The 24801-nt window shown below is 46.4% G+C and overlaps 1 protein-coding gene across 12 annotated transcripts in view; it reads left to right on the forward strand.

Moving 5' to 3' along the window:
• slmapa (sarcolemma associated protein a) overlaps positions 1-24801 on the forward strand; it is a 145269-nt gene that overhangs the window by 22676 nt on the left and 97792 nt on the right. For 9 of the 12 annotated variants that reach the window (XM_046338320.1, XM_046338315.1, XM_046338316.1 and 6 more), the window contains exons 2-4: positions 3507-3654; positions 5997-6069; positions 23902-23938. In XM_046338320.1, coding sequence (XP_046194276.1) covers positions 3507-3654; positions 5997-6069; positions 23902-23938 — 258 coding nt within the window. Of the gene's footprint in view, positions 1-3506; positions 3655-5996; positions 6070-12539; positions 12639-12722; positions 12895-13241; positions 13286-23901; positions 23939-24801 lie in introns of those variants that run through there. The other 3 variants (XM_046338357.1, XM_046338370.1, XM_046338374.1) reach the window with 3 other exon arrangements.

Below are 24801 nucleotides of genomic sequence, written 5' to 3' on the forward strand. Positions count from 1 at the left end.
CACCAGAACACGGCACGCGGCCTGGCTTTACCTGGGAACGCACCAGAACACGGCACGCGGCCTGGCTTTACCTGGGAACGCACCAGAACACGGCACGCGGCCTGGCTTTACCTGGGAACGCACCAGAACACGGCACGCGGCCTGGCTTTACCTGGGAACGCACCAGAACACGGCACGCGGCCTGGCTTTACCTGGGAACGCACCAGAACACGGCACGCGGCCTGGCTTTACCTGGGAACGCACCAGAACACGGCACGCGGCCTGGCTTTACCTCAACGCACCAGAACACGGCACGCGGCCTGGCTTTACCTCAACGCACCAGAACACTGCACGCGGCCTGGCTTTACCTGGGAACGCACCAGAACACGGCACGCGGCCTGGCTTTACCTCAACGCACCAGAACACGGCACGCGGCCTGGCTTTACCTCAACGCACCAGAACACGGCACGCGGCCTGGCTTTACCTGGGAGCGCACCAGAACACGGCACGCGGCCTGGCTTTACCTGGGAGCGCACCAGAACACGGCACGCGGCCTGGCTTTACCTGGGAACGCACCAGAACACGGCACGCGGCCTGGCTTTACCTGGGAGCGCACCAGAACACGGCACGCGGCCTGGCTTTACCTGAACGCACCAGAACACAGCGCTCCTGGCTTTACCTGGGAACTTCTCTCCACCACAACCACTACATGTCCAGGACAGAACACGGCACGCCCTGGCGGGACCTCAACGCACTGGAACAACCTGGCTGGGACCCAGGTGTTCTCTCACCACACAACCACTACATGTCCAGGACAGCTGGCAACCTGGTGGGACCCGCTCGTTCTGGCAACCTGTTGGTTTTGTCTACTTCTGTTGTACTGGAAGCTGTGACCAACCCGTTGGTTAGGATAGGGTGTAATGTTTCACCAAACCCACAGTTCGGTATGTTCTGGGGTTAGGGTTCGGTTTTGATACAGCAGGAAAATGAAATGATAACAGTTAAATTATTTTCTAAAATAACTATAAATTATTGGAATTCTTGATTCCATATGATCATGAGGTACGTGTGTGTGGGGCCTGATGAGAGCTCCATCAGGAATAACAACACTTTGTATTTACTGAAATGAAAGCACCACTATCATCAACAACACTAAAATAAATTGCTATGTGAAATCGATATGTAAATAGTATAGGCCTATGCTTTCCACTGGAGAGAGAAGTGTGACGCTCTCCTAAAGGCGGTGTGTCCGTGGCAATGGTATTTGTCATTTCCCACACCAGGGTAATGCGATGGCTAGTCACTGTTAAGTAGCCCTGGAGGCCCATTCATCTGTAGTAAGAGTAACGCAGGGTGTATTGGCTAATTCATAGACTGCTTCGGCTTTTAGCTCATTTACATAGAGCGGGTGCTACCTGTTTTGCTGAAATGGGTGCAGGAGGGCGAAGTTCGTAAAGTGGCTTGAGCACTTTCACGAGGTGCTGAAAATACACCCGATTCTTCTAAACCACCCCAGAATGGATGCATAGCTGTGGCTAAAAACACATTGCTCTTGTAGAATCAGCTGCCATGGCTCCTTGATTGCAGATGGGAGACTTAAAAAAAATGTTTTTGTAGTTTTGTCTTTCTTGATCCGGCGGTGGAGATACTGGGGTGATGTCGTAAATATGTCAACATATTTGAGGTGTTGGCAGCTGCTTAGTCTATTCTCGTTGTGCGTTGAGACATACTGTTAACATTTTACATATATTCATATATATTACCAGTCAGTTTTGGACACCTACCCATTCAAGGGTTTTTCTTTATTTGGACTATTTTCTACATTGTAGAATAATAGTGAAGACATCAACACTATGAAATGATACTTATGGAATCATGTAGTAACCAAAAATAAGTCAAAATATATTTGAGTCTACAAAGAAGACACCCTCTGCCTTGACAGCTTTGCACACTATTTTATTTAACCTTTTATTTAACTAGGCAAGTCAGTTATGAACAAATACTTATTTTCAATGACGGCCTACCGGGGAACAGTGGGTTAACTGCCTTGTTCAGGGGCAGAACGACAGATTTTAACCTTGTCAGCTCGGGGATTCGATCTTGCAACATTTCGGTTTACTAGTCCAACGCTCTAGCCACTAGGCTTCCTGCCCCCCCCTTTGCACACTCTTGGCATTCTCTCAACCAGCTTCATGAGGTTGTCACCTGGAAGGCTGCATTCTGCAACTGCAAAGCAGTTTTGTTGTGTCAAGGTAGGGGTGGTGTACAGAAGATAGTCTTATTTGGCAAAAGACCAAGTCCGTATTATGGCTAAAACTAGCAAAGACAAACGACAGTCCATTATCTTAAGGCATGAAGGTCAGTCAATACAGAACATTTGAAGGACTTAAATGTTTCTTCAAGTGCAGTCGCAAAAACTGATGAAACTGTCCCTCATGATGACCACTTCACGAAGGAAGACCCAGAGTTCCCTCTGCTGCAGAGGATATACGTTCATTAGAGTTAACTGCACCTCAGATTGCAGCCCAAATAAATGCTTCAGGGGTCAAGTAACGGACACATCTCAACATCAACTGTTCAGAGGAGACTGCATGAATCATGTCTTAATGGTTGAATTGCTGCAAAGAAACCAATACTAAAGGACACCAATAAGAAGAGACTTAGAGAAAAACAAGCAATTACATTAGACTGGTGGAAATCTGTCCTTTTGGTCTGTCCAAATTTTATATTTTTGCTTCCAACTGCTATGTCTTTGAGATGCAGAATGGGTGAACCGATCTCCACATGTGTGGTTCCACAGGTGGTGTTATTGTGTGGAGGTGCTTTGCTGGTGACACTTGTCTGTGATTTTTTTAATTTAAAATTCAAGGCACACTTATCCAGCATGGCTTCCACAGCATTCTGCAGCGATACGCCATCCCATCTCCAGGCTGTGTCAGGGATATTTGACCAAGAAGGAGAGTGATGGAGTGCTGCATCAGATGACCTGGCCTTCACAATCACCTGACCTCAACTCAATTGAGTTGGTTTGGGATGAGTTGGACCGCGGAGTGAAGGAAAAGCAGCCAACAAGTGCTCGGCATATGTGCAAACTCAATCAAGACTGTTGGAAAAGCATTCCAGGTGAAGCTGGTTGAGAAAATGCCCAGATTGCAAAGCTGTCATAAAGGAAAGGCTGGCTACTTGGAAGAATGTTAAATATATTGATCTCTTGAACTTTTTATTTTTTATTTATTTTTGGTTACTATTACGATTCCATAAGTGTTATTTCATAGTTTTTATGTCTTAACCAATGTAGAAAATAGTAAAAATAAAGAAAACCCTTGAATGAGTAGGTGTCAACTTTTGACTGGTACTGTATATATTTTCAGTATTCATTCGGATTCCTTGTACTGAATGGTTGAAATGCGTGATTCGTTCCACCTATATACTGTGTATATATCCTGTTGTATATTCCTGTGGTTAATATAGTTACTATAGTATTTACGATCATTGACTAACTCTTTTATTTCTTTTGTTTCCTACAGTTCTACCTCCAGGACACTAAAAGCAGTAACGGGACGTTCATCAACAGCCAGCGTCTGAGCCGGGGGTCTGAGGAAAGCCCCCCCTGCGAGGTCCTCTCTGGCGACACCATCCAGTTTGGGGTTGACGTCACAGAGAACACACGCAAAGGTACACACACACACACACACATCAAGTGTATGGATAGAACACATCAGAGTTGTAGAATGGAAACCAACGTGTTCCCGAGAGTCTTCTCTTTCAGTGATGGTCAGGCCAGCTGGGTAGTAACAGGTTGTTATAGACGGTGTTGTTCAGGCCAGCTGGGTAGTAACAGGTTGTTATAGATGGTGTTGGTCAGGCCAGCTGGGTAGTAACAGGTTGTTATAGATGGTGTTGGTCAGGCCAGCTGGGTAGTGGCAGGTTGTTATAGACGGTGTTGGTCAGGCCAGCTGGGTAGTAACAGGTTGTTATAGACTGTGTTGGTCAGGCCAGCTGGGTAGTAACAGGTTGTTATAGATGGTGTTGGTCAGGCCAGCTGGGTAGTAACAGGTTGTTATAGATGGTGTTGGTCAGGCCAGCTGGGTAGTGGCAGGTTGTTATAGACGTTGTTGGTCAGGCCAGCTGGGTAGTGGCAGGTTGTTATAGACGGTGTTGGTCAGGCCAGCTGGGTAGTGGCAGGTTGTTATAGACGGTGTTGGTCAGGCCAGCTGGGTAGTAACAGGTTGTTATAGACTGTGTTGGTCAGGCCAGCTGGGTAGTAACAGGTTGTTATAGACGGTGTTGGTCAGGCCAGCTGGGTAGTGGCAGGTTGTTATAGACAGTGTTGGTCAGGCCAGCTGGGTAGTGGCAGGTTGTTATAGACGGTGTTGGTCAGGCCAGCTGGGTAGTAACAGGTTGTTATAGACGGTGTTGGTCAGGCCAGCTGGGTAGTGGCAGGTTGTTATAGACAGTGTTGGTCAGGCCAGCTGGGTAGTAACAGGTTGTTATAGATGGTGTTGGTCAGGCCAGCTGGGTAGTGGCAGGTTGTTATAGACAGTGTTGGTCAGGCCAGCTGGGTAGTAACAGGTTGTTATAGACGGTGTTGGTCAGGCCAGCTGGGTAGTAACAGGTTGTTATAGATGGTGTTGGTCAGGCCAGCTGGGTAGTGGCAGGTTGTTATAGACAGTGTTGGTCAGGCCAGCTGGGTAGTAACAGGTTGTTATAGACGGTGTTGGTCAGGCCAGCTGGGTAGTAACAGGTTGTTATAGACGGTGTTGGTCAGGCCAGCTGGGTAGTAACAGGTTGTTATAGACGGTGTTGGTCATAGTGTTGGTCATAATATTCACTATCTTAAACGGTTCAAGTTAGAGAGACACATTGGGAATGAAACCTCTGTTTTACGTTTCTATCATGTCTACCAGAGATTACTCTGGTGTCTAGTCTTAAATCCCTCAGTTGTGTTAAATGGGGTCCTTCTGGGAAATACGTCCACCGTTATGGTACATGTAGCGGCCAACACAACCATAAGGGCTACGTCCTAATTATCTCTCCTTCCTCACAAAGTCTACACTTGCTCATATCCCTTCACTGATAAAAAAAATTTTAAAGAAGGAAATAACTGGTATGACAAATATGGTAGAAACCAGCCCATATGGTTGACTGTACATGTATTGGTGCAGGGACCTTGGTTCGGTCCGCACGGTTCGGTCCGCACGGTTCGGTCCGCACGGTTCGGTCCGCACTGTGAACCCATGTAAATACGTTAAAATCTGGTCTGCCTGTATTAGACTGGGCCTGCTCTGCTGTGGTTGGCCTGCCTGTATTAGACTGGATCTGCTGTGTGGTTGGCCTGCCTGTATTAGACTGGACCTGCTGTATTAGACTGGACCTGCCTGTATTAGACTGGACCTGCTGTGTGTGTGGCTGGCCTGCCTGTATTAGACTGGACCTGCTGTGTGGCTGGCCTGCTGTGTGGTTGGCCTGCCTGTATTAGACTGGACCTGCTGTGTGTGTGGTTGGCCTGCCTGTATTAGACTGGACCTGCTGTGTGTGTGGCTGGCCTGCCTGTATTAGACTGGATCTGCTGTATGGCTGGCCTGCCTGTATTAGACTGGACCTGCTGTATGGCTGGCCTGCCTGTATTAGACTGGACCTGCTGTATTAGACTGGATCCGCTGTGTGGTTGGCCTGCCTGTATTGGACTGGATCCGCTGTGTGGTTGGCCTGCCTGTATTGGACTGGACATGCTGTGTGGTTGGCCTGTCTGTATTAGACTGGACCTGCTGTATTAGACTGGACCTGCTGTGTGGTTGGCCTGTCTGTATTAGACTGGACATGCTGTGTGGTTGGCCTGCCTGTATTAGACCAGATGTTTACCCTGCTTTAGAGACTGTGGGAGAATGCAACTTTTACATGGATCTTCTAACTGCCTGTTTTCCCGGAGCGATATCAGTGAACTTTACTGTTGGTCATATTGTTTATATAGGATTTTGGTGGTGTTGATGTTAATATAACCCGTTTGTGTGTTCCAGTCACTCATGGCTGCATAGTGTCTACAATCAAGCTGTTTCTACCTGACGGCATGGAGGCTCGACGACGATCAGAGTAAGTAGTAGACAGGTTAATTAAATACGTGCAAGTAGTACTAATATGTAGCCGATAGTTCTGCACTCTGGCATTACCATTCAACTGTTGTTACCAACGAGCAGCGATGGGGTCGCTAGGAGACCAGCGGAGGGTTCTCTTGCTGTATGAGATGGAGGGAGGAGGAGGAGAGGTAGACGACGAGGAGGTTGGGATGACTTGAGACAGCTGCTCAGCCCCCACACTGTTTCTGCCTCTCCTCACAGTATCCATCTGTGTGCTTAAACAAATGCGGTTTCTTCTGACTATTGTGATGTACAAGCTGTGGCGTAAGGGGACGACGAGCGAGTAAGAGGCACTCCGTAATTTCGATTAAGACATTAACGAGTGAGCAAGGACTGACTTCGTCAATATCACTTTGTTTAGCACTTTTGAAATGTACAGCGACAGAATTCAGAACATGGGACAGTATTCTCTCTGTACGCCAGGGCTGCACAACCCTCTTCTTGGAGATCTACCTTCCTGTGGGTTTTCAGTCCATCCCTCTTCCTGGAGATCTACCTTCCTGTGGGTTTTCAGTCCATCCCTCTTCCTGGAGTTCCCTCTTCCTGTGGGTTTTCAGTCCATCCCTCTTCCTGGAGTTCCCTCTTCCTGTGGGTTTTCAGTCCATCCCTCTTCCTGTGGTTCCCTCTTCCTGTGGGTTTTCAGTCCATCCCTCTTCCTGGAGTTCCCTCTTCCTGTGGGTTTTCAGTCCATCCCTCTTCCTGGAGTTCCCTCTTCCTGTGGGTTTTCAGTCCAACCCTCTTCCTGGAGTTCCCTCTTCCTGTGGGTTTTCAGTCCAACCCTCTTCCTGGAGTTCCCTCTTCCTGTGGGTTTTCAGTCCAACCCTCTTCCTGTGGGTTTTCAGTCCAACCCTCTTCCTGTGGGTTTTCAGTCCAACCCTCTTCCTGTGGGTTTTCAGTCCAACCCTCTTCCTGTGGGTTTTCAGTCCAACCCTCTTCCTGTGGGTTTTCAGTCCAACCCTCTTCCTGTGGGTTTTCAGTCCAACCCTCTTCCTGTGGGTTTTCAGTCCAACCCTCTTCCTGTGGGTTTTCAGTCCAACCCTCTTCCTGTGGGTTTTCAGTCCATTACCCTTCCTGTGGGTTTTCAGTCCATTACCCTTCCTGTGGGTTTTCAGTCCATTACCCTTCCTGTGGGTTTTCAGTCCATTACCCTTCCTGTGGGTTTTCAGTCCATTACCCTTCCTGTGGGTTTTCAGTCCATTACCCTTCCTGTGGGTTTTCAGTCCATTACCCTTCCTGTGGGTTTTCAGTCCATTCCTCTTCCTGTGGGTTTTCAGTCCATTCCTCTTCCTGTGGGTTTTCAGTCCATCCCTAATTTAACACACCTAATTCTACTTATTAGCTGCTCAACAAGACCTTAACTAGCAGAATCAATATGCTAAATTAGAGTTGGACTGAACCTACAGAACAGTAGATCTCCAGGAAGAGGGTTGTCTAGCTCTGCTGTACACCAAGTCAAAACCGTAGGATAAATAACGGGGACATATAAGCAGACAATTATATTACTCTAAAACAGGTTAGACTACATGTGCACCACAAAGTCAGAACAGTAGGTAAAACGAAGAGGGCTAAATAGACCAAATTATTAGGGTGAGGCACATGGGAAACTAACATCTTATTACACAACAATTACTTAGCTACAGTATACATATCTCTCTGATATATTACATCATTTATGCAACAGCATGCTATACATTTTTGGTCTCATCTTGTTTTGCTGTGGTCACTTGAACAGGAAGGTGGTCCTTCGTGGGCAAATTTTGTCATCAGTCTGATATTCTCTGGATTTATGATGCTTTCAAAGACAACTGTGAACTCGAGGGGAAAAAACAGGGTTGAATCATGACGTCAGTGATCTTCAGGTTGGAGCTCTAGAAAGAGGCCCGAGTTCCCGACGTCAGTGATCTTTAGGTTGGAGCTCTAGAAAGAGGCCCGAGTTCCCCACTTGGAATCATGACATCAGTGATCTTCAGGTCGGAGCTCTAGAAAGAGGCCCGAGTTCCCGACTTGGAATCATGACATCAGTGATCTTCAGGTCGGAGCTCTAGAAAGAGGCCCGAGATTCCGAGTTGGATGACCGTTGAAAACGTATTTTCCCTGTTTTGAAAGCGGCAGAAGTCATGCTGGATTGACAGCATGGCCAATGTTGAATGTTTATAATTTTAAGCTTGGAAAAGAGACCCTTAAACCCAGACTTGGACCATACACCCACTCCATTGAATAGCAGGCTAGTGATTGCTTTACAATGCTTGCAGTTAGCCACTGATTCTTTCTAGAACACTCACTGTTGAATTTCCAACTTGTTGTGTAATGTTTATGACCGATTAGCACGGGTACTTTTTATCTATAATTTCTCTTTTATATGACAAGGATTGCTAAGGGTTTGCCAGTATATTGTCGGCTTGATTCATGATGACAGCTAGCTAAGATGTTGAAAGTATGTTCTTGACCATTTACAAGCTAGGTTTCTTTTCAATGTTTGAGTTTGCCTCCACTGCTAGCAAAGAGACATCGTCGGCAGATACCGTACCCTATGAAGAAACTGCTTCTCCAATAGAATTCCCCGATCAAACTTGTAGGCGACGTCATGGCGATGTTGGCTAGCTGAGCTCATGTGTAGCAACACATCAGGTCTAACAGCCGTCTCTGTCAAACTGGCTGTTGCTGTTGACCCCTGCCCTCCTTTGGCTCTCTCCCTCTGTTGCTGTTGACCCCTGCCCTCCTATCGCTCTCTCCCTCCGTTGTTGCTGTTGACCTCTGCCCTCCTATCGCTCTCTCCCTCTGTTGCTGTTGACCCCTTCCTCCTATCGCTCTCTCCCCTCCGTTGTTGCTGTTGACCTCTGCCCTCCTATGGCTCCTCCCTCCGTTGTTGGCTCCCCTCCCTCCTATCGCTCTCTCCCTCTGTTGCTGCTGTTGACCCCTGCCCTCCTATCGCTCTCTCCCTCTGTTGCTGTTGACCCCTGCCCTCCTATCGCTCTCTCCCTCCGTTGTTGCTGTTGACCTCTGCCCTCCTATGGCTCTCTCCCTCCGTTGCTGCTGTTGACCCCTGCCCTCCTATCGCTCTCTCCCTCTGTTGCTGCTGTTGACCCCTGCCCTCCTATCGCTCTCTCCCTCTGTTGCTGCTGTTGACCCCTGCCCTCCTACCGCTCTCTCCCTCTGTTGCTGCTGTTGACCCCTGCCCTCCTATCGCTCTCTCCCTCTGTTGCTGCTGTTGACCCCTGCCCTCCTATCGCTCTCTCCCTCTGTTGTCGCTGCTGACCCCTGCCCCCCTATCGCAATGTGTGGACTTCACAATGCGACCTCTAAAACACACACACACACAGTCTTGTACAGCTAACCTTGTGGGGACACACAATTCAGTCTCATTCAAAATCCTATTTTCCCTAAACCTAACCGTAACCGTAAGCTGTACTCTTACCCTAACCTTAACCCCCAAAAAACTAAACCTCTCACGCTCTCTCTAGTCCTGTGCGCTCTGGAGCAGGTTTAAGCCAAGGATCTCTCTGTACTTCGCTCCGTTCATCTTTCCCTCGATCCTGACTCGTCTCCCAGTCCCTGCCGCTGAAAAACATCCCCACCGTGTGATGCTGCCACTACCATGCTTCACCGTAGGGGTGGTGGAAAACATCCCCACCGTGTGATGCTGCCACTACCATGCTTCACCGTAGGGATGGTGAAAAACATCCCCACCGTGTGATGCTGCCACTACCATGCTTCACCGTAGGGATGGTGAAATACATCCCCACCGTGTGATGCTGCCACTACCATGCTTCACCGTAGGGGTGGTGGAAAACATCCCCACCGTGTGATGCTGCCACTACCATGCTTCACCGTAGTGGTGGTGGAAAACATCCCCACCGTGTGATGCTGCCACTACCATGCTTCACCGTAGGGGTGGTGGAAAACATCCCCACCGTGTGATGCTGCCACTACCATGCTTCACCGTAGGGGTGGTGAAAAACATCCCCACCGTGTGATGCTGCCACTACCATGCTTCACCGTAGGGGTGGTGAAAAACATCCCCACCGTGTGATGCTGCCACTACCATGCTTCACCGTAGGGGTGGTGGAAAACATCCCCACCGTGTGATGCTGCCACTACCATGCTTCACCGTAGGGGTGGTGCCAGGTTTCCTCCAGATGTGACGCTTGGCATTCAGGCCACAGAGTTCAATATTGGTTTCATCAGACCAGAGAATCTTGATTTTCATGGTCAGACTGCTTTAGGTGCCTTTTGGCAAACTCCAAGCTGCTGTCGTGGCTTTTGTCTGGCCACACTACCATAAAGGCTCGATTGGTGTGGTGTTTTCTTGGTCACCTCCCTGACCAAGGCTTTTCTCCTCCGATTGCTCAGCTTGCCCGGGCTGCCAGCTCTAGGAAGAGTCTTTGGTGGTTCTAAACTTCTTCCATTTAAGAATGATTGAGACAGCTGTGTTCTTGGGGTTTTTCAATACTGCTGACACATTTTTGGTACCTTTCCCCAGATCTGTCCCTCAACACTCCTGTCTAGGAGCTCTACGGACAGTTCCTTCGCCCCTCATTGTTTTGGTTTTTGCTCTGATATGCGCTGTCAAATTTGGGACCTATTTTATATAGACTGATGTGTTCCTTTTCAAATCATGTCCAATCAATTGAATTTACCACAGGTGGACTCCCATCAAGTTGTAGAAACATCTCAAGGATGATCAATGGTAACAGGATGCACCTGAGCTCAATTTTGAGTCTCGTATCAAAGGGTCTGAATACTTATAATTGAAATCAGAAGTTTACATTCACCTTAACCTAATACATTTAATCTCAGTTTTTCACAATTTTTAACATTTAATCCCAGCAAAAAAATTAGGATCACCACTTATTTTTTAAGAATGAGAATTGTCAGAATAAGTTATTTATTTTCTGCCACCACCGTGCTTCACGGTTGGGATGGTGTTCTTCAGTTTGCAAGCCTCCCCCTTTTTCCTCCAAACATAACAATGGTCATTATGTCCAACAGTTCTATTTTTGTTTCATCAGACCAGAGGACATTAATCCAAAAAGTACAATCTTTGTCCCCATGTGCGGTTGCAAACCGTAGTCTGGCTTTTTTTTATTGCGGTTTTGGAGCAGTGGCTTCTTCCTTGCTGAGCGGCCTTTCAGGTTATGTTGATATAGGACTCGTTTTACTGTAGATATAAATACTTTTGCACCTGTTTCCTCCAGCATCTTCACAAGGTCCTTTGCGGTTGTTCTGGGATTGATTTGCACTTTTCGCACCAAAATACGTTCATCTCTAGGAGACAGAACACATCTCCTTCCTGAGGGTATGACGGCTGCGTGGTCCCATGGTGTTTATACTTGCAAACTATTGTTTGTACAGATGAACGTGTTACCTTCAGGCATTTGGAAATTGCTCCCAAGGATGAACCAGACATGTGGAGGTCTACAATTATTTTTCTGAGATCTTGGCTGATTTCTTTTGATTTTCCCATGATGTCAAGCAAAGAGGCACTGAGTTTGAAGGTAGGTCTTGAAATACATCCACAGGTACACCTCCAATTGACTCAAATGATGTCAATTAGCCTATCAGAAGCTTCTAAAGCCATGTCATCATTTTCTGGAATTTTCCAAGCTGTTTAAAGGCACAGTCAACTTAGTGTATGTAAACCTCTGACCACTGGAATTGTGATACAGTGAATTATAAGTGAAATAATCTGTCTGTAAACAATTGTTGGGAAAATTATTTGTGTCATACACACAGTAGATGTCCTAACTGACTTACCAAAACTATAGTTTGTTACCAAGGAATGTGTGAAGTGGATTTTTAATGACTCCAACCGAAGTGTATGTGAACTTCTGACTTCAACTGTATGTTAATAAGGTAGTTCTGTATCTTTAAAAAAAAATGTCAACCAGTTTTTGCTTTGTCATTATGGGGTGTGTAGATGGAAAGATTAAGTTGAGTTTCTCAATTTTAGAATCGGGCTATTACGTAACACAAAAGAACATTAGTTTTTGCAGGACATTACACACACACACTTAATGGAGAAACAGTACATTTTTCATACCCATTTTGGCGTGTGAGCACTTTTCAAAACTACTGTCCTGAAATTTGACACAAGCTCTAAATCACTTTAAGTCGGGATTAAAAGTGCTTTCTTCTTGCTCGTTCCTCTAAAATGTCTTTCTATTGTCCGGACAGACAGATGTTCTATTTGTACGGGACTCACCTGTCACGGGGTTTGTCTTGTGAAATGGAATGCCGTCCAACCGGTGTCCTGTTGTGCACCTGTAGAGAACCGTGTTGTACCTGTACTGGTTTATGTAAACACGGTGTTTTGTGGGCCACAAGGCCAGACAGACACGGGTCCAACTGCTATTGTCCTGCTCCAGTTTTACGTCATCTCTCTCTCTCTCTCTCTTTATGAACATCACATGGGATGCATCCTTATCATTTGCAGTTAGCTTAGCAGATGGGCAGCAAAATGTTGAGGAAACCTGAGGGACAATCCATGTATGGGCGCTCTTTGACTCTTCCACCTGGGAGGGGCAGGTACAGTGGGAAGGTTGTTCCTGCAGTGCTGTGTGTGTGTGTGTGTGTGTGTGTGTGTGTGTGTGTGTGTGTGTGTGTGTGTGTGACAGGCTGGTTTGAAAATACAGAAGTAGTGTTCTCTTGCTTTGAGAGAACGGAGGTAGCTGAACTGAAGATCCTCGTTGATCAACCAACGGGGATATTACTGACTGGTCTGACGATCTGTCTACTTATTGTGGTTGGAGCTTATGGTTGCGTGAAGCCAAGTGCTTATCAGGTAACCTGGCGTGTGTATCAGTGCTTGCAAGTCAATACCTTTTTTGTTCATGTGTAGACTAAGTTTGAGACAGATTAGTGTAACTGAAATGACTAGGAAGGAAGTCCTGATGCTGCTGTTCCAGCAGCATGTAGTAGACTGTAAAGTAGAGCAGTAGACTACACCAGAGTCACTGTTATCACAATGAGCCTGTAGGTTTTGTCTGTTTTGACTCTGTGCCAGCACCGGTACAGCCCAGCTAGAACTGGAATGAAACCTGTTAGCACACTGGAGGGTAGTGTTAGGTCATGTCTGTTTTGACTCTGTGCCAGCACCGGTACAACACAGCTAGAACTAGAGTGAAACTTGTTAGCGCGCTGTGGAGTATAGCATAACACCGGTAAGCGGCCAGGTAAGTCTGACTAGGACAATGGGCTAGTTTAATAGCGTGAGAGACCCATGCAATGTAAAGGTGGACCAACTGTTGGCAGGATAGGACGGGGAAAGTTGAACTTTCACAACAATCTTGTTCCTTTTGACATAATTATTACTAATGCATAAAAAATAAAGCTATTTAAAGGAGCAAAATCAATCCTGTTTAGTCTTTTTTTAAATGTGTATATTATCACGAAGGTAAACATCTGTCTTACAGTGGAGTTAGAGATTTCAGGCGTGAAAAGCGTCTGGAAAGAGGTGCTTCAAAAACAGATGATTATGTCTACAGTTGGGATTCTATAACGGGGTCATGATGGAAACATAACCGTTTCTTTAGAGGTTTCATTGTTTGCGCCACTTGCCAGTCACCATATTTTATTCATGCAAATCATGAACCTGATTTGATCTAGGAAATGGGGAGGAAGTGTTCTGGGTTGTCATGGAACTTGTGAAACACTTAAAAGGTTAGGGTGTGAAGTTTTTTTATTTTTCTTCAGGTGAACAAAAGAGAAGCGCAGTCACAGATATAGTCTATCATAAATAATTTAGTTCTAATTACACGTTGCAACAGGGAGACTCAGAAGCAGAGAGAATGTCTAATGGGTGTCCTCTGACAAGGCATTGTGTATATATTAAATCAAGACGGTACCAAATGTTCTCTAAACATCAGCCAAAAGAGGCTGTACAATGTCACATCAGCTGATACACAATCACACAGTGTCACAGACATCAGTGTGTCCCCGGCCAAGTCTGGAGGCCCGGCTTTGACGGTCAGCACTGGAAGACATTTGATACTGGCAGTTAAACTAGGCAAAGGTTGAACATCAGTACTCAGTTACTGGAGATGAATCAATATCAAATCATTCTCATTTAAACTGTGTGTGTGTGTGTGTGTGTGTGTGTGTGTGTGTGTGTGTGTGTGTGTGTGTGTGTGTGTGTGTGTGTGTGTATATACTGTCATACAATATGTTCTAGTAGTCTAAATCAGTGTTTCCCGTTTCATAGCTCATGGCTCGTTCCTCTTGAGTTGCAGTATAGAACAAGGTGGGAAGTATTCAGCAGATGCAAAAAAGAGAATTACTTAGTGCAGCGACAACGTCCCCTCAGTGACCGTAAGCACATGCCATGCAGGCTTAGAGCTGACGCTTTCAAAATGGCGGGACACTAATCTGGACGCTTCTAAGAAATCCTATACGACTTCCGCCGAGCCATCAAGGCGTCAACACAGGACTAACTTTGAACCCTACGACACCGACTCTGACGGTCGACGGATGTGGCAGTTCTTGCAAGCTATCGCGGATCGCAAAAGGAAACCCAGCCACCATCTGCCGAGCGCCGCGAACCTACCTGACGAGCTGAGGCAAGCAACGCTGAGGCAAGCAACGCTGAACCATGCATGAAAGTACCAGCTGTTACGGACGGCTGATTTCGCTCCGTGAAATGCTTTAAAAGGCTGGCCATGGCTCACATCAACACCATCATCCCAGACACCCTGGACCTACTGCAATTCGCCTACCGTCCAAACAGATCCACAGATGACACAATATTTATTGAACTCCACACTGTCCTCTCTGACCTGGACAAGAGGAAGAAAATGAGAGTGCTGTTCATTCACTATAGCTCAGCATTCAACACCATAGTGCCCTCCAAGTTAATCACCCAGCTCAGGACCCTGGGACTAAACACCTCCCCCCTGCAACTGGATCCTGGACTTCCTGACGTGCCACCCCCAGGTGGTAATGGTAGGCAACAATGCATTCGCCATGCTCATCCTCAACACGGGGGCCCCTCAGGTGTGTGTGCTTAGTCCCTTCCTGTACCCCTGTTCACCCACGACTGCGTGGCTGCGCAGGACTCCAACACCAAGTTTGACATAATGGTGGTAGGAATGATCACCGGCCGTCAGGCAGCCTACAGGGAGGTCGGAGACCTGGCATTATCTATCCTGTTATCTAGTCACTTTACCCCTACCAACAGTATACTGATGCTAGACCAACTTCTCCCTTAATGTCAGCAAGACAAAGAAGATGATGGTGGACTACAGGAAAGAGTTGAGTGCTTCAAGAATGGGTGTGGAGTACTTCCCAGTAGGTCACTGGGGCTGAGATTCTTGCTGTCTAGGACCTCTATACCAGGTGGTGTCAGAGGAAGGGACAAAATCTTGTTAGACTGTTCTCTTCTTCCACACGGCAAGCTGTACCGAATTAATTTAAATAAATGGTCAAATAGCCAATAGGCAACCCATCCCTTATGGGATTAATATACACATTAACAAACATAACGATAATTCACTTATGGTAATTAAATGATAACAAACTGGACCCTGAACAGCTATCCCCACGCCATAAGTCTGCTAAATGGACCCAGACTACCTGCATTGACCCTTTCCTTCTATTTTACAAGCTCCCTCACTGACTTATATATATATATATATTACACACACACACACTGCTCTTTACTAACACATACTGATACTTACACATACTACAAACCCCCACATGCATAATGTGCGTACATGCATACTGATGCCACACACTTTCACACAACATATGGTGCTTTGCTCTCTGTATATAGCCACGTTATTAGCTGGTGGTGCTCTCTGTATATAGCCACGTTGTTAGCTGGTGGTGCTCTCTGTATATAGCCACGTTATTAGCTGGTGGTGCTCTCTGTATATAGCCACGTTATTAGCTGGTGGTGCTCTCTGTATCTGACCACGTTATTAGCTGGTGGTGCTCTCTGTATATAGCCACGTTATTAGCTGGTGGTGCTCTCTGTATCTGACCACGTTATTAGCTGGTGGTGCTCTCTGTATCTAGCCACGTTATTAGCTGGTGGTGCTCTCTGTATCTGACCACGTTATTAGCTGGTGGTGCTCTCTGTATATAGCCACGTTATTAGCTGGTGGTGCTCTCTGTATATGGCCACGTTATTAGCTGGTGGTGCTCTCTGTATCTGACCACGTTATTAGCTGGTGGTGCTCTCTGTATATAGCCACGTTGTTAGCTGGTGGTGCTCTCTGTATATAGCCACGTTGTTAGCTGGTGGTGCTCTCTGTATATAGCCACGTTATTAGCTGGTGGTGCTCTCTGTATATAGCCACGTTATTAGCTGGTGGTGCTCTCTGTATATAGCCACGTTGTTAGCTGGTGGTGCTCTCTGTATATAGCCACGTTATTAGCTGGTGGTGCTCTCTGTATCTGACCACGTTATTAGCTGGTGGTGCTCTCTGTATATAGCCACGTTATTAGCTGGTGGTGCTCTCTGTATATAGCCACGTTATTAGCTGGTGGTGCTCTCTGTATATGGCCACGTTATTAGCTGGTGGTGCTCTCTGTATATAGCCCCGTTATTAGCTGGTGGTGCTCTCTGTATATAGCCCCGTTATTAGCTGGTGGTGCTCTCTGTATATAGCCACGTTATTAGCTGGTGGTGCTCTCTGTATATAGCCACGTTATTAGCTGGTGGTGCTCTCTGTATATAGCCACGTTATTAGCTGGTGGTGCTCTCTGTATATGGCCACGTTATTAGCTGGTGGTGCTCTCTGTATATAGCCCCGTTATTAGCTGGTGGTGCTCTCTGTATATAACCCCGTTATTAGCTGGTGGTGCTCTCTGTATCTGACCACGTTATTAGCTGGTGGTGCTCTCTGTATATGGCCACGTTATTAGCTGGTGGTGCTCTCTGTATATGGCCACGTTATTAGCTGGTGGTGCTCTCTGTATATGGCCACGTTATTAGCTTGTGGTGCTCTCTGTATATAGCCACGTTATTAGCTGGTGGTGCTCTCTGTATATAACCCCGTTATTAGCTGGTGGTGCTCTCTGTATCTGACCACGTTATTAGCTGGTGGTGCTCTCTGTATATGGCCACGTTATTAGCTGGTGGTGCTCTCTGTATATGGCCACGTTATTAGCTGGTGGTGCTCTCTGTATCTGACCACGTTATTAGCTGGTGGTGCTCTCTGTATATAGCCACGTTATTAGCTGGTGGTGCTCTCTGTATATGGCCACGTTATTAGCTGGTGGTGCTCTGTATATATCCACGTTATTAGCTGGTGGTGCTCTCTGTATATAGCCCCGTTATTAGCTCATGGTGCTCTCTGTATCTAGCCCTGTTATTAGCTCGTGGTGCTCTCTGTATCTAGCCCTGTTAGCTCGTGGTGCTCTCTGTATATAGGCACGTTATTAGCTCATGGTGCTCTCTGTATCTAGCCCTGTTATTAGCTCGTGGTGCTCTCTGTATATAGCCACGTTATTAGCTCGTGGTGCTCTCTGTAGATAGCCACGTTATTAGCTCGTGGTGCTCTCTGTATCTAGCCCTGTTAGCTCGTGGTGCTCTCTGTATCTAGCCCTGTTATTAGCTCGTGGTGCTCTCTGTATATAGCCACGTTATTAGCTCGTGGTGCTCTCTGTATATAGCCACGTTATTAGCTCGTGGTGCTCTCTGTATCTAGCCCCGTTGTTAGCTGGTGGTGCTCTCTGTATATAGCCACGTTATTAGCTGGTGGTGCTCTCTGTATATAGCCACGTTATTAGCTGGTGGTGCTCTCTGTATATGGCCACGTTATTAGCTGGTGGTGCTCTCTGTATATGGCCACGTTATTAGCTGGTGGTGCTCTCTGTATATAGCCCCGTTATTAGCTCATGGTGCTCTCTGTATCTAGCCCTGTTAGCTCGTGGTGCTCTCTGTATATAGGCACGTTATTAGCTCATGGTGCTCTCTGTATCTAGCCCCGTTGTTAGCTGGTGGTGCTCTCTGTATATGGCCACGTTATTAGCTGGTGGTGCTCTCTGTATATGGCCACGTTATTAGCTGGTGGTGCTCTCTGTATATGGCCACGTTATTAGCTGGTGGTGCTCTCTGTATATAGCCACGTTATTAGCTGGTGGTGCTCTCTGTATATAGCCACGTTATTAGCTGGTGGTGCTCTCTGTATATAGCCACGTTATTAGCTCGTGGTGCTCTCTGTATCTAGCCCCGTTGTTAGCTCATGGTGCTCTCTGTATCTAGCCCTGTTAGCTCGTGGTGCTCTCTGTATATAGGCACGTTATTAGCTCATGGTGCTCTCTGTATCTAGCCCCGTTGTTAGCTGGTGGTGCTCTCTGTATCTAGCCCCGTTGTTAGCTGGTGGTGCTCTCTGTATATAGCCACGTTATTAGCTTGTGGTGCTCTCTGTATATAGCCACGTTATTAGCTCGTGGTGCTCTCTGTATCTAGCCCCGTTGTTAGCTGGTGGTGCTCTCTGTATCTAGCCCCGTTGTTAGCTGGTGGTGCTCTCTGTATATAGCCACGTTATTAGCTTGTGGTGCTCTCTGTATATAGCCCCGTTATTAGCTCGTGGTGCTCTCTGTATCTAGCCCCGTTGTTAGCTGGTGGTGCTCTCTGTATATAGCCCCGTTGTTAGCTGGTGGTGCTCTCTGTATATAGCCCCGTTGTTAGCTGGTGGTGCTCTCTGTATCTAGCCACGTTATTAGCTGGTGGTGCTCTCTGTATATGGCCACGTTATTAGCTCGTGGTGCTCTCTGTATCTAGCCCCGTTGTTAGCTGGTGGTGCTCTCTGTATATAGCCACGTTATTAGCTCGTGGTGCTCTCTGTATATAGCCACGTTATTAGCTCGTGGTGCTCTCTGTATCTAGCCCCGTTGTTAGCTGGTGGTGCTCTCTGTATCTAGCCCCGTTGTTAGCTGGTGGTGCTCTCTGTATCTAGCCCCGTTGTTAGCTGGTGGTGCTCTCTGTATATAGCCACGTTATTAGCTCGTGGTGCTCTCTGTATCTAGCCCTGTTAGCTTGTGGTGCTCTCTGTATATAGGCACGTTATTAGCTCATGGTGCTCTCTGTATCTAGCCCTGTTATTAGCTCGTGGTGCTCTCTGTATATAGCCACGTTATTAGCTCGTGGTGCTCTCTGTATATAGCCACGTTATTAGCTGGTGGTGCTCTCTGTATCTAGCCCCGTTGTTAGCTGGTGGTGCTCTCTGTATATAGCCACGTTATTAGCTTGTGGTGCTCTCTGTATATAGCCACGTTATTAGCTCGTGGTGCTCTCTGTATCTAGCCCCGTTGTTAGCTGGTGGTGCTCTCTGTATATAGCCCCGTTGTTAGCTGGTGGTGCTCTCTGTATATAGCCCCGTTGTTAGCTGGTGGTGCTCTCTGTATCTAGCCATGTTGTTAGCTGGTGGTGCTCTCTGTATATAGCCCCGTTGTTAGCTGGTGGTGCTCTCTGTATCTAGCCATGTTGTTAGCTGGTGGTGCTCTCTGTATCTAGCCCCGTTATTAGCTGGTGGTGCTCTCTGTATCTAGCCCCGTTATTAGCTGGTGGTGCTCTCTGTATCTAGCCCCGTTATTAGCTGGTGGTGCTCTCTGTATATAGCCACGTTATTAGCTGGTGGTGCTCTCTGTATCTAGCCCCGTTATTAGCTGGTGGTGCTCTCTGTATATAGCCACGTTATTAGCTGGTGGTGCTCTCTGTATCTAGCCCCGTTATTAGCTGGTGGTGCTCTCTGTATCTAGCCCCGTTATTAGCTGGTGGTGCTCTCTGTATATAGCCACGTTATTAGCTGGTGGTGCTCTCTGTATATAGCCACGTTATTAGCTGGTGGTGCTCTCTGTATATAGCCACGTTATTAGCTGGTGGTGCTCTCTGTATTTAATCGTATCACTATTTGTCTATACCTGTTTTACAAAAGCATGTGCCAAATACAAAAGGTTTGATTTGAACAGCATCCTGTGTACAGCGTTATAGTTCATTTGCCATGTCACAGCAGCCTGACCTCGAACAGATTTAGGGCCTATAGTTAGACCTTGATTATAAACGGACTGTGATGGAGCGTTGCACAACTAGCTTAGTCAGTACTGGAGCTCATTGTCATTCTCTCTGCCACTAGTGTTGAGGCCTCTGCCTGCCCCTGGACGGTTGAGGCCTCTGCCTGCCCCTGGACGGTTGAGGCCTCTGCCTGCCCCTGGGCGGTTGAGGCCTCTGCCTGCCCCTGGACGGTTGAGGCCTCTGCCTGCCCCTGGACGGTTGAGGCCTCTGCCTGCCCCTGGACGGTTGAGGCCTCTGCCTGCCCCTGGACGGTTGAGGCCTCTGCCTGCCCCTGGACGGTTGAGGCCTCTGCCTGCCCCTGGACGGTTGAGGCCTCTGCCTGCCCCTGGACGGTTGAGGCAGGCAGTGTGGTATACACTACAGTTGATGGTGTGTGTGTGGAGTAAGAGCAGCATCAATAGTGTGTTTACATAATGGAGTGTTTGTCTCTATTTAAGATGTGGTTTGGTGTGTGTGTGTGTACAGTAGAGCGTTTGTCCTCTCTGTGGATGATGTAAGTTCCACAGTAGTACATACATTTGAGGAGCAGGAAACCATGTTATCTTTCTAATAGGCTCACAGTTACACTCAGAACATGGCTGTGTGCACGGCCCCAAGGTGACCCAGACACCTGGTTCTCTACTCGGTACATGGCACGGTCCCAAGGTGACTCAGACACCTGGTTCTCTACTCAGTACATGGCACGGTCCCAAGGTGACCCAGACACCTGGTTCTCTACACGGTACATGGCTGTGTGCACGGCCCCAAGGTGACAGACACCTGGTTCTCTACTTGGTACATGGCACGGTCCCAAGGTGACAGACACCTGGTTCTCTACTTGGTACATGGCACGGTACCAAGGTGACTCAGACACCTGGTTCTCTACTCAGTACATGGCACGGTCCCAAGGTGACCCAGACACCTGGTTCTCTACACGGTACATGGCTGTGTGCACGGCCCCAAGGTGACCCAGACACCTGGTTCTCTACACGGTACATGGCTGTGTGCACGGCCCCAAGGTGACCCAGACACCTGGTTCTCTACACGGTACATGGCTGTGTGCACGGCCCCAAGGTGACAGACACCTGGTTCTCTACTCTCTAAATGTATTTGAATCAAGTGTTGAATTAAATGACCCCATTTTTTTTTTTAGTTGATTGGTCAATGGTTTGGTCGATTGGCTGATGGTCGACCCAGCATTTTTATAGTCGAGCAATGGCAAATATATCTAAAATGAATAATATTAATATGGCACATGAGAGGAATGTCTGATTCACACCTGAGTGGATGAATCCATTTGGAGGCAGTGGGGGTGGTTGTCCATTTCACTGTTTTTAATACCGTTTTAGAATCTACAATGTTTGGTTACTTTCATTTTTGTTAACACATTCAATATATTATTACAGTCTTGTCGTAAGAGTGGACATGTTGTTTGCAGAGCGCACAACCGTAGTCTACACTTGGTTTGTTTTAATTCTATTGTAGCTCAGTTGGTAGAGCATGGCGCTTGTAACGCCAGGGTAGTGGGTTCGATCCCCGGGACCACCTATACGTAGAATGTATGCACACATGACTGTAAGTCGCTTTGGATAAAAGCGTCTGCTAAATGGCATATATTATTATTATATTATTATGATTTGTCACTATCCTGTCAGTATAGAAGTAGGACTAGTCTACCTGGCCTGAGCGCAAATGTTGGCCTATAACCTGTAACTATTCCCATTTGGGGATTTGATGCTATTTAATATTGTCTTAACTCACTTATACAATGTTGCATGTTTGCTAGCACGATTGGGCTGTACCAAGTTAAGAGTTGATACAATGTTTCCAAGTTCCTTGCAGAGTAGCCAATGTGATTTTCTAGGATATTTATTTTTATCTACCTGCAGGCTGCAATGTTTTTATTTGTTTGCTTTTATTGTAGGCTAATTTTTACATATTGGCAATAGTTACTTTTAGATTTGTATAATTTTAATTTAGAATTTTTAGTAACCACATTTACTTTGAGAAACTTTATTAGACATGAAAATGTCCATATGAAAACCCTAACTGGCACCCAGATCAGTAAAAATGGTAGGAGAACTAGGCACTGGAAAAGGTTGCCGAACGCTAACAGCAGCTGGTGGAAAGTTTATTCTTCTTCTGGTTAGGCTATATTGATCTCTGGCACCCTCCTTTTTAGTAATTCGTGTCTTCAATTTTAATCACAGTGCTTAAAGCATCAGACAAGCTCAGTAGCGAACATATAGTTGATTTTATTCAAACATAGGGTGTCTCTATATGGAAAAATACTCCGATATTCTTTTGTCGAGAACAGCCCTAGGATGAATTAATATTTTCTCTGAGTCACTAGGCCAGACATACTCAACTGGCGAGCCGCTGTCTGAATCCAGACCCAATGCGTACCGCGGGTACTGAATTCTTTATTTTGTATAAAAAACTCAGGCTTTCAACTTTGCTTTTGAAGTTGTAACAGTAGAATGGATTCACAAGGTGCAATATTGTGTTTAGTGCACGGCGTTTGTCCTCATGTCGTTCACTGACAGACCTTAGAACTATTTATAGTTACTGAGCTTTAAAATGCTAAATGTCCTCCGCCAGCAAGGGGTGTGAAGAGTTCGGGGGGGGTCTACGCCGATGAATCGGTGTCCATCCGGAACTTTGCCTTCTAGGAAATGTGTGTAAACTAATAGCCAAATAGTCACTGACACCAACAATACCCACACATACGCCCTAGGGTTGGTGGTATCCAGATTTTCATAGTGTTTCTGTACCGGGGTGTATACGGTAGAGGGCTGCATTTCCGCGGGCCTCGACACAGATAATTTCTCATGCTGTGAGGAGCAGGCGGTCAGACCGACGACTGAGATGAGAATATTTCTGCTCCCGTAGATTATTTGTAAACAGATCTTTCTGCTTTGTTTTCCGTTAGACCTATCCTAGGTATACGCATTGGTAATACAGATGGCTTAATATAATGGGCCACGTGAGAATCTCTGGTAATTGAATCTATATTTCTTGAGTTATTTTTGCGAATTTGATATTGCCTTTATGGCGCAACATTGCTGGGAAAAGTGAGCTTTGTCACATGCGCCAAAAATAACATAGCGGGACTGTGGTGGGGTTTGGGGCCAGTTCATGCGCTAGTGGGCGGGAGTCCGACACAGCCCAGCGGGTGCAGGCGGGGTGCAGTATGGATAGCTATGGGAATGGGGTAAGGAAATCAGTCCTGCGTAGACCTCTACTATACCGTATTACCGGAAGTTCACACAATTACGCACATAACACTTTAGGCAACAGGGATCTTGATCCAGGAAGGGATGGAATGTCTCTGCTGTAACCATTGAAGTTGGATCTTGACATTTAGCCACTTAGCCACTTAGCTAGCAAGTTAGCAAACCAAATGTAGAGCTGGACTCCTGAGCTGGATATCATTTTATTTGACACCTCTTAGATTTCTTGTTGTTATAAACGGTGGCGTAACACGGACCCCCCCAGCCCCCATGAGGCCAAAATATATACTATTTATTTTATTTAAACGCGATTGAAAGTCGTACTGTCTGTATTTCGAAATAACCCTGCCTACGGTATAAACAGTATATAGCCCAAACCTAATGCACACGGTTACTGTGCTGACCTCTGTCAATCATTAACAGCACAGAGGTCAATGACTTCCTGCTCTATTTACCTGTTCTTCCATTGGACTGTCAACATTTTTAAATAGTTTAACTATTTATTGACTGTTGTATGAACTGAACTCTGACTCCTGACCTCTTGTCTTCTCCACAGTGTCATCCAAGCACCGTTACCACTTCCTGTTGATAAGGTAAGGGTTTGCAATGCATTCTTCTGTGGGGGGGGGGGGGGGTGCTGTTATTTTAACCTCAGGGTTGGCAATTAGGGTTAAAATTGGGGTGAGAGGTTAGGGTTGTGGCATGCTTCCCAACCAAAACCGTTCATGCTCATACACTACATAGTTAATAGTATATGCACTAGAGGTCGACCAATTAATCGGAATGGACGATTAATTAGGGCCGATTGCACTCCACGAGGAGACTGCGTGGCAGGCTGACTACCTGTTATGCGAGTGCAGCAAGGAGCCAAGGTAAGGTGCTAGCTAGCATTAAACTTATCTTATAAAAATGTTTTTTTTTAAAATCTTAACTACACATGGTTGATATTACTAGTTCATCTAGCGTGTCCTGTGTTGCATATAATCGATGCGGTGCCTGTTAATCACAGCCTACTTCTCCAAACGGGTGATTTAACAAGCGCATTCGCGGAAAAAAAGCACTGTCGTTGCACCAATGTACCGAACCATAAACATCAACGCCATTTCTTAAAATCAATACACAGAAGTATATATTTTAAACCTGCACATTTAGTTAAAATAAATTGATGTTAGCAGGCAATATTAAACTAGGGAAATTGTCACTTCTCTTGCGTTCATTGCACGCAGAGTCAGGGTATATGCAACAGTTTGGGCCGCCTGGCTCGTTGCGAACTAATTTGCCAGAATTTTACGTCATTATGACATAACATTAGATAACATATGGAACGGTTCGGTATCTCACTGAAAGAATAGACGTCTTGTTTTCGAAATGATAGTTTCCGGATTCGACCATATTAATGACCAAAGGTTCGTATTTCTGTGTGTGTTTTATATTATAATGAAGTCTATGGTTTGAT

The sequence above is a fragment of the Oncorhynchus gorbuscha genome, linkage group LG03 (assembly GCF_021184085.1).
Source record: "Oncorhynchus gorbuscha isolate QuinsamMale2020 ecotype Even-year linkage group LG03, OgorEven_v1.0, whole genome shotgun sequence".
In the NCBI taxonomy this organism is placed as follows: Eukaryota; Metazoa; Chordata; class Actinopteri; order Salmoniformes; family Salmonidae; genus Oncorhynchus; species Oncorhynchus gorbuscha.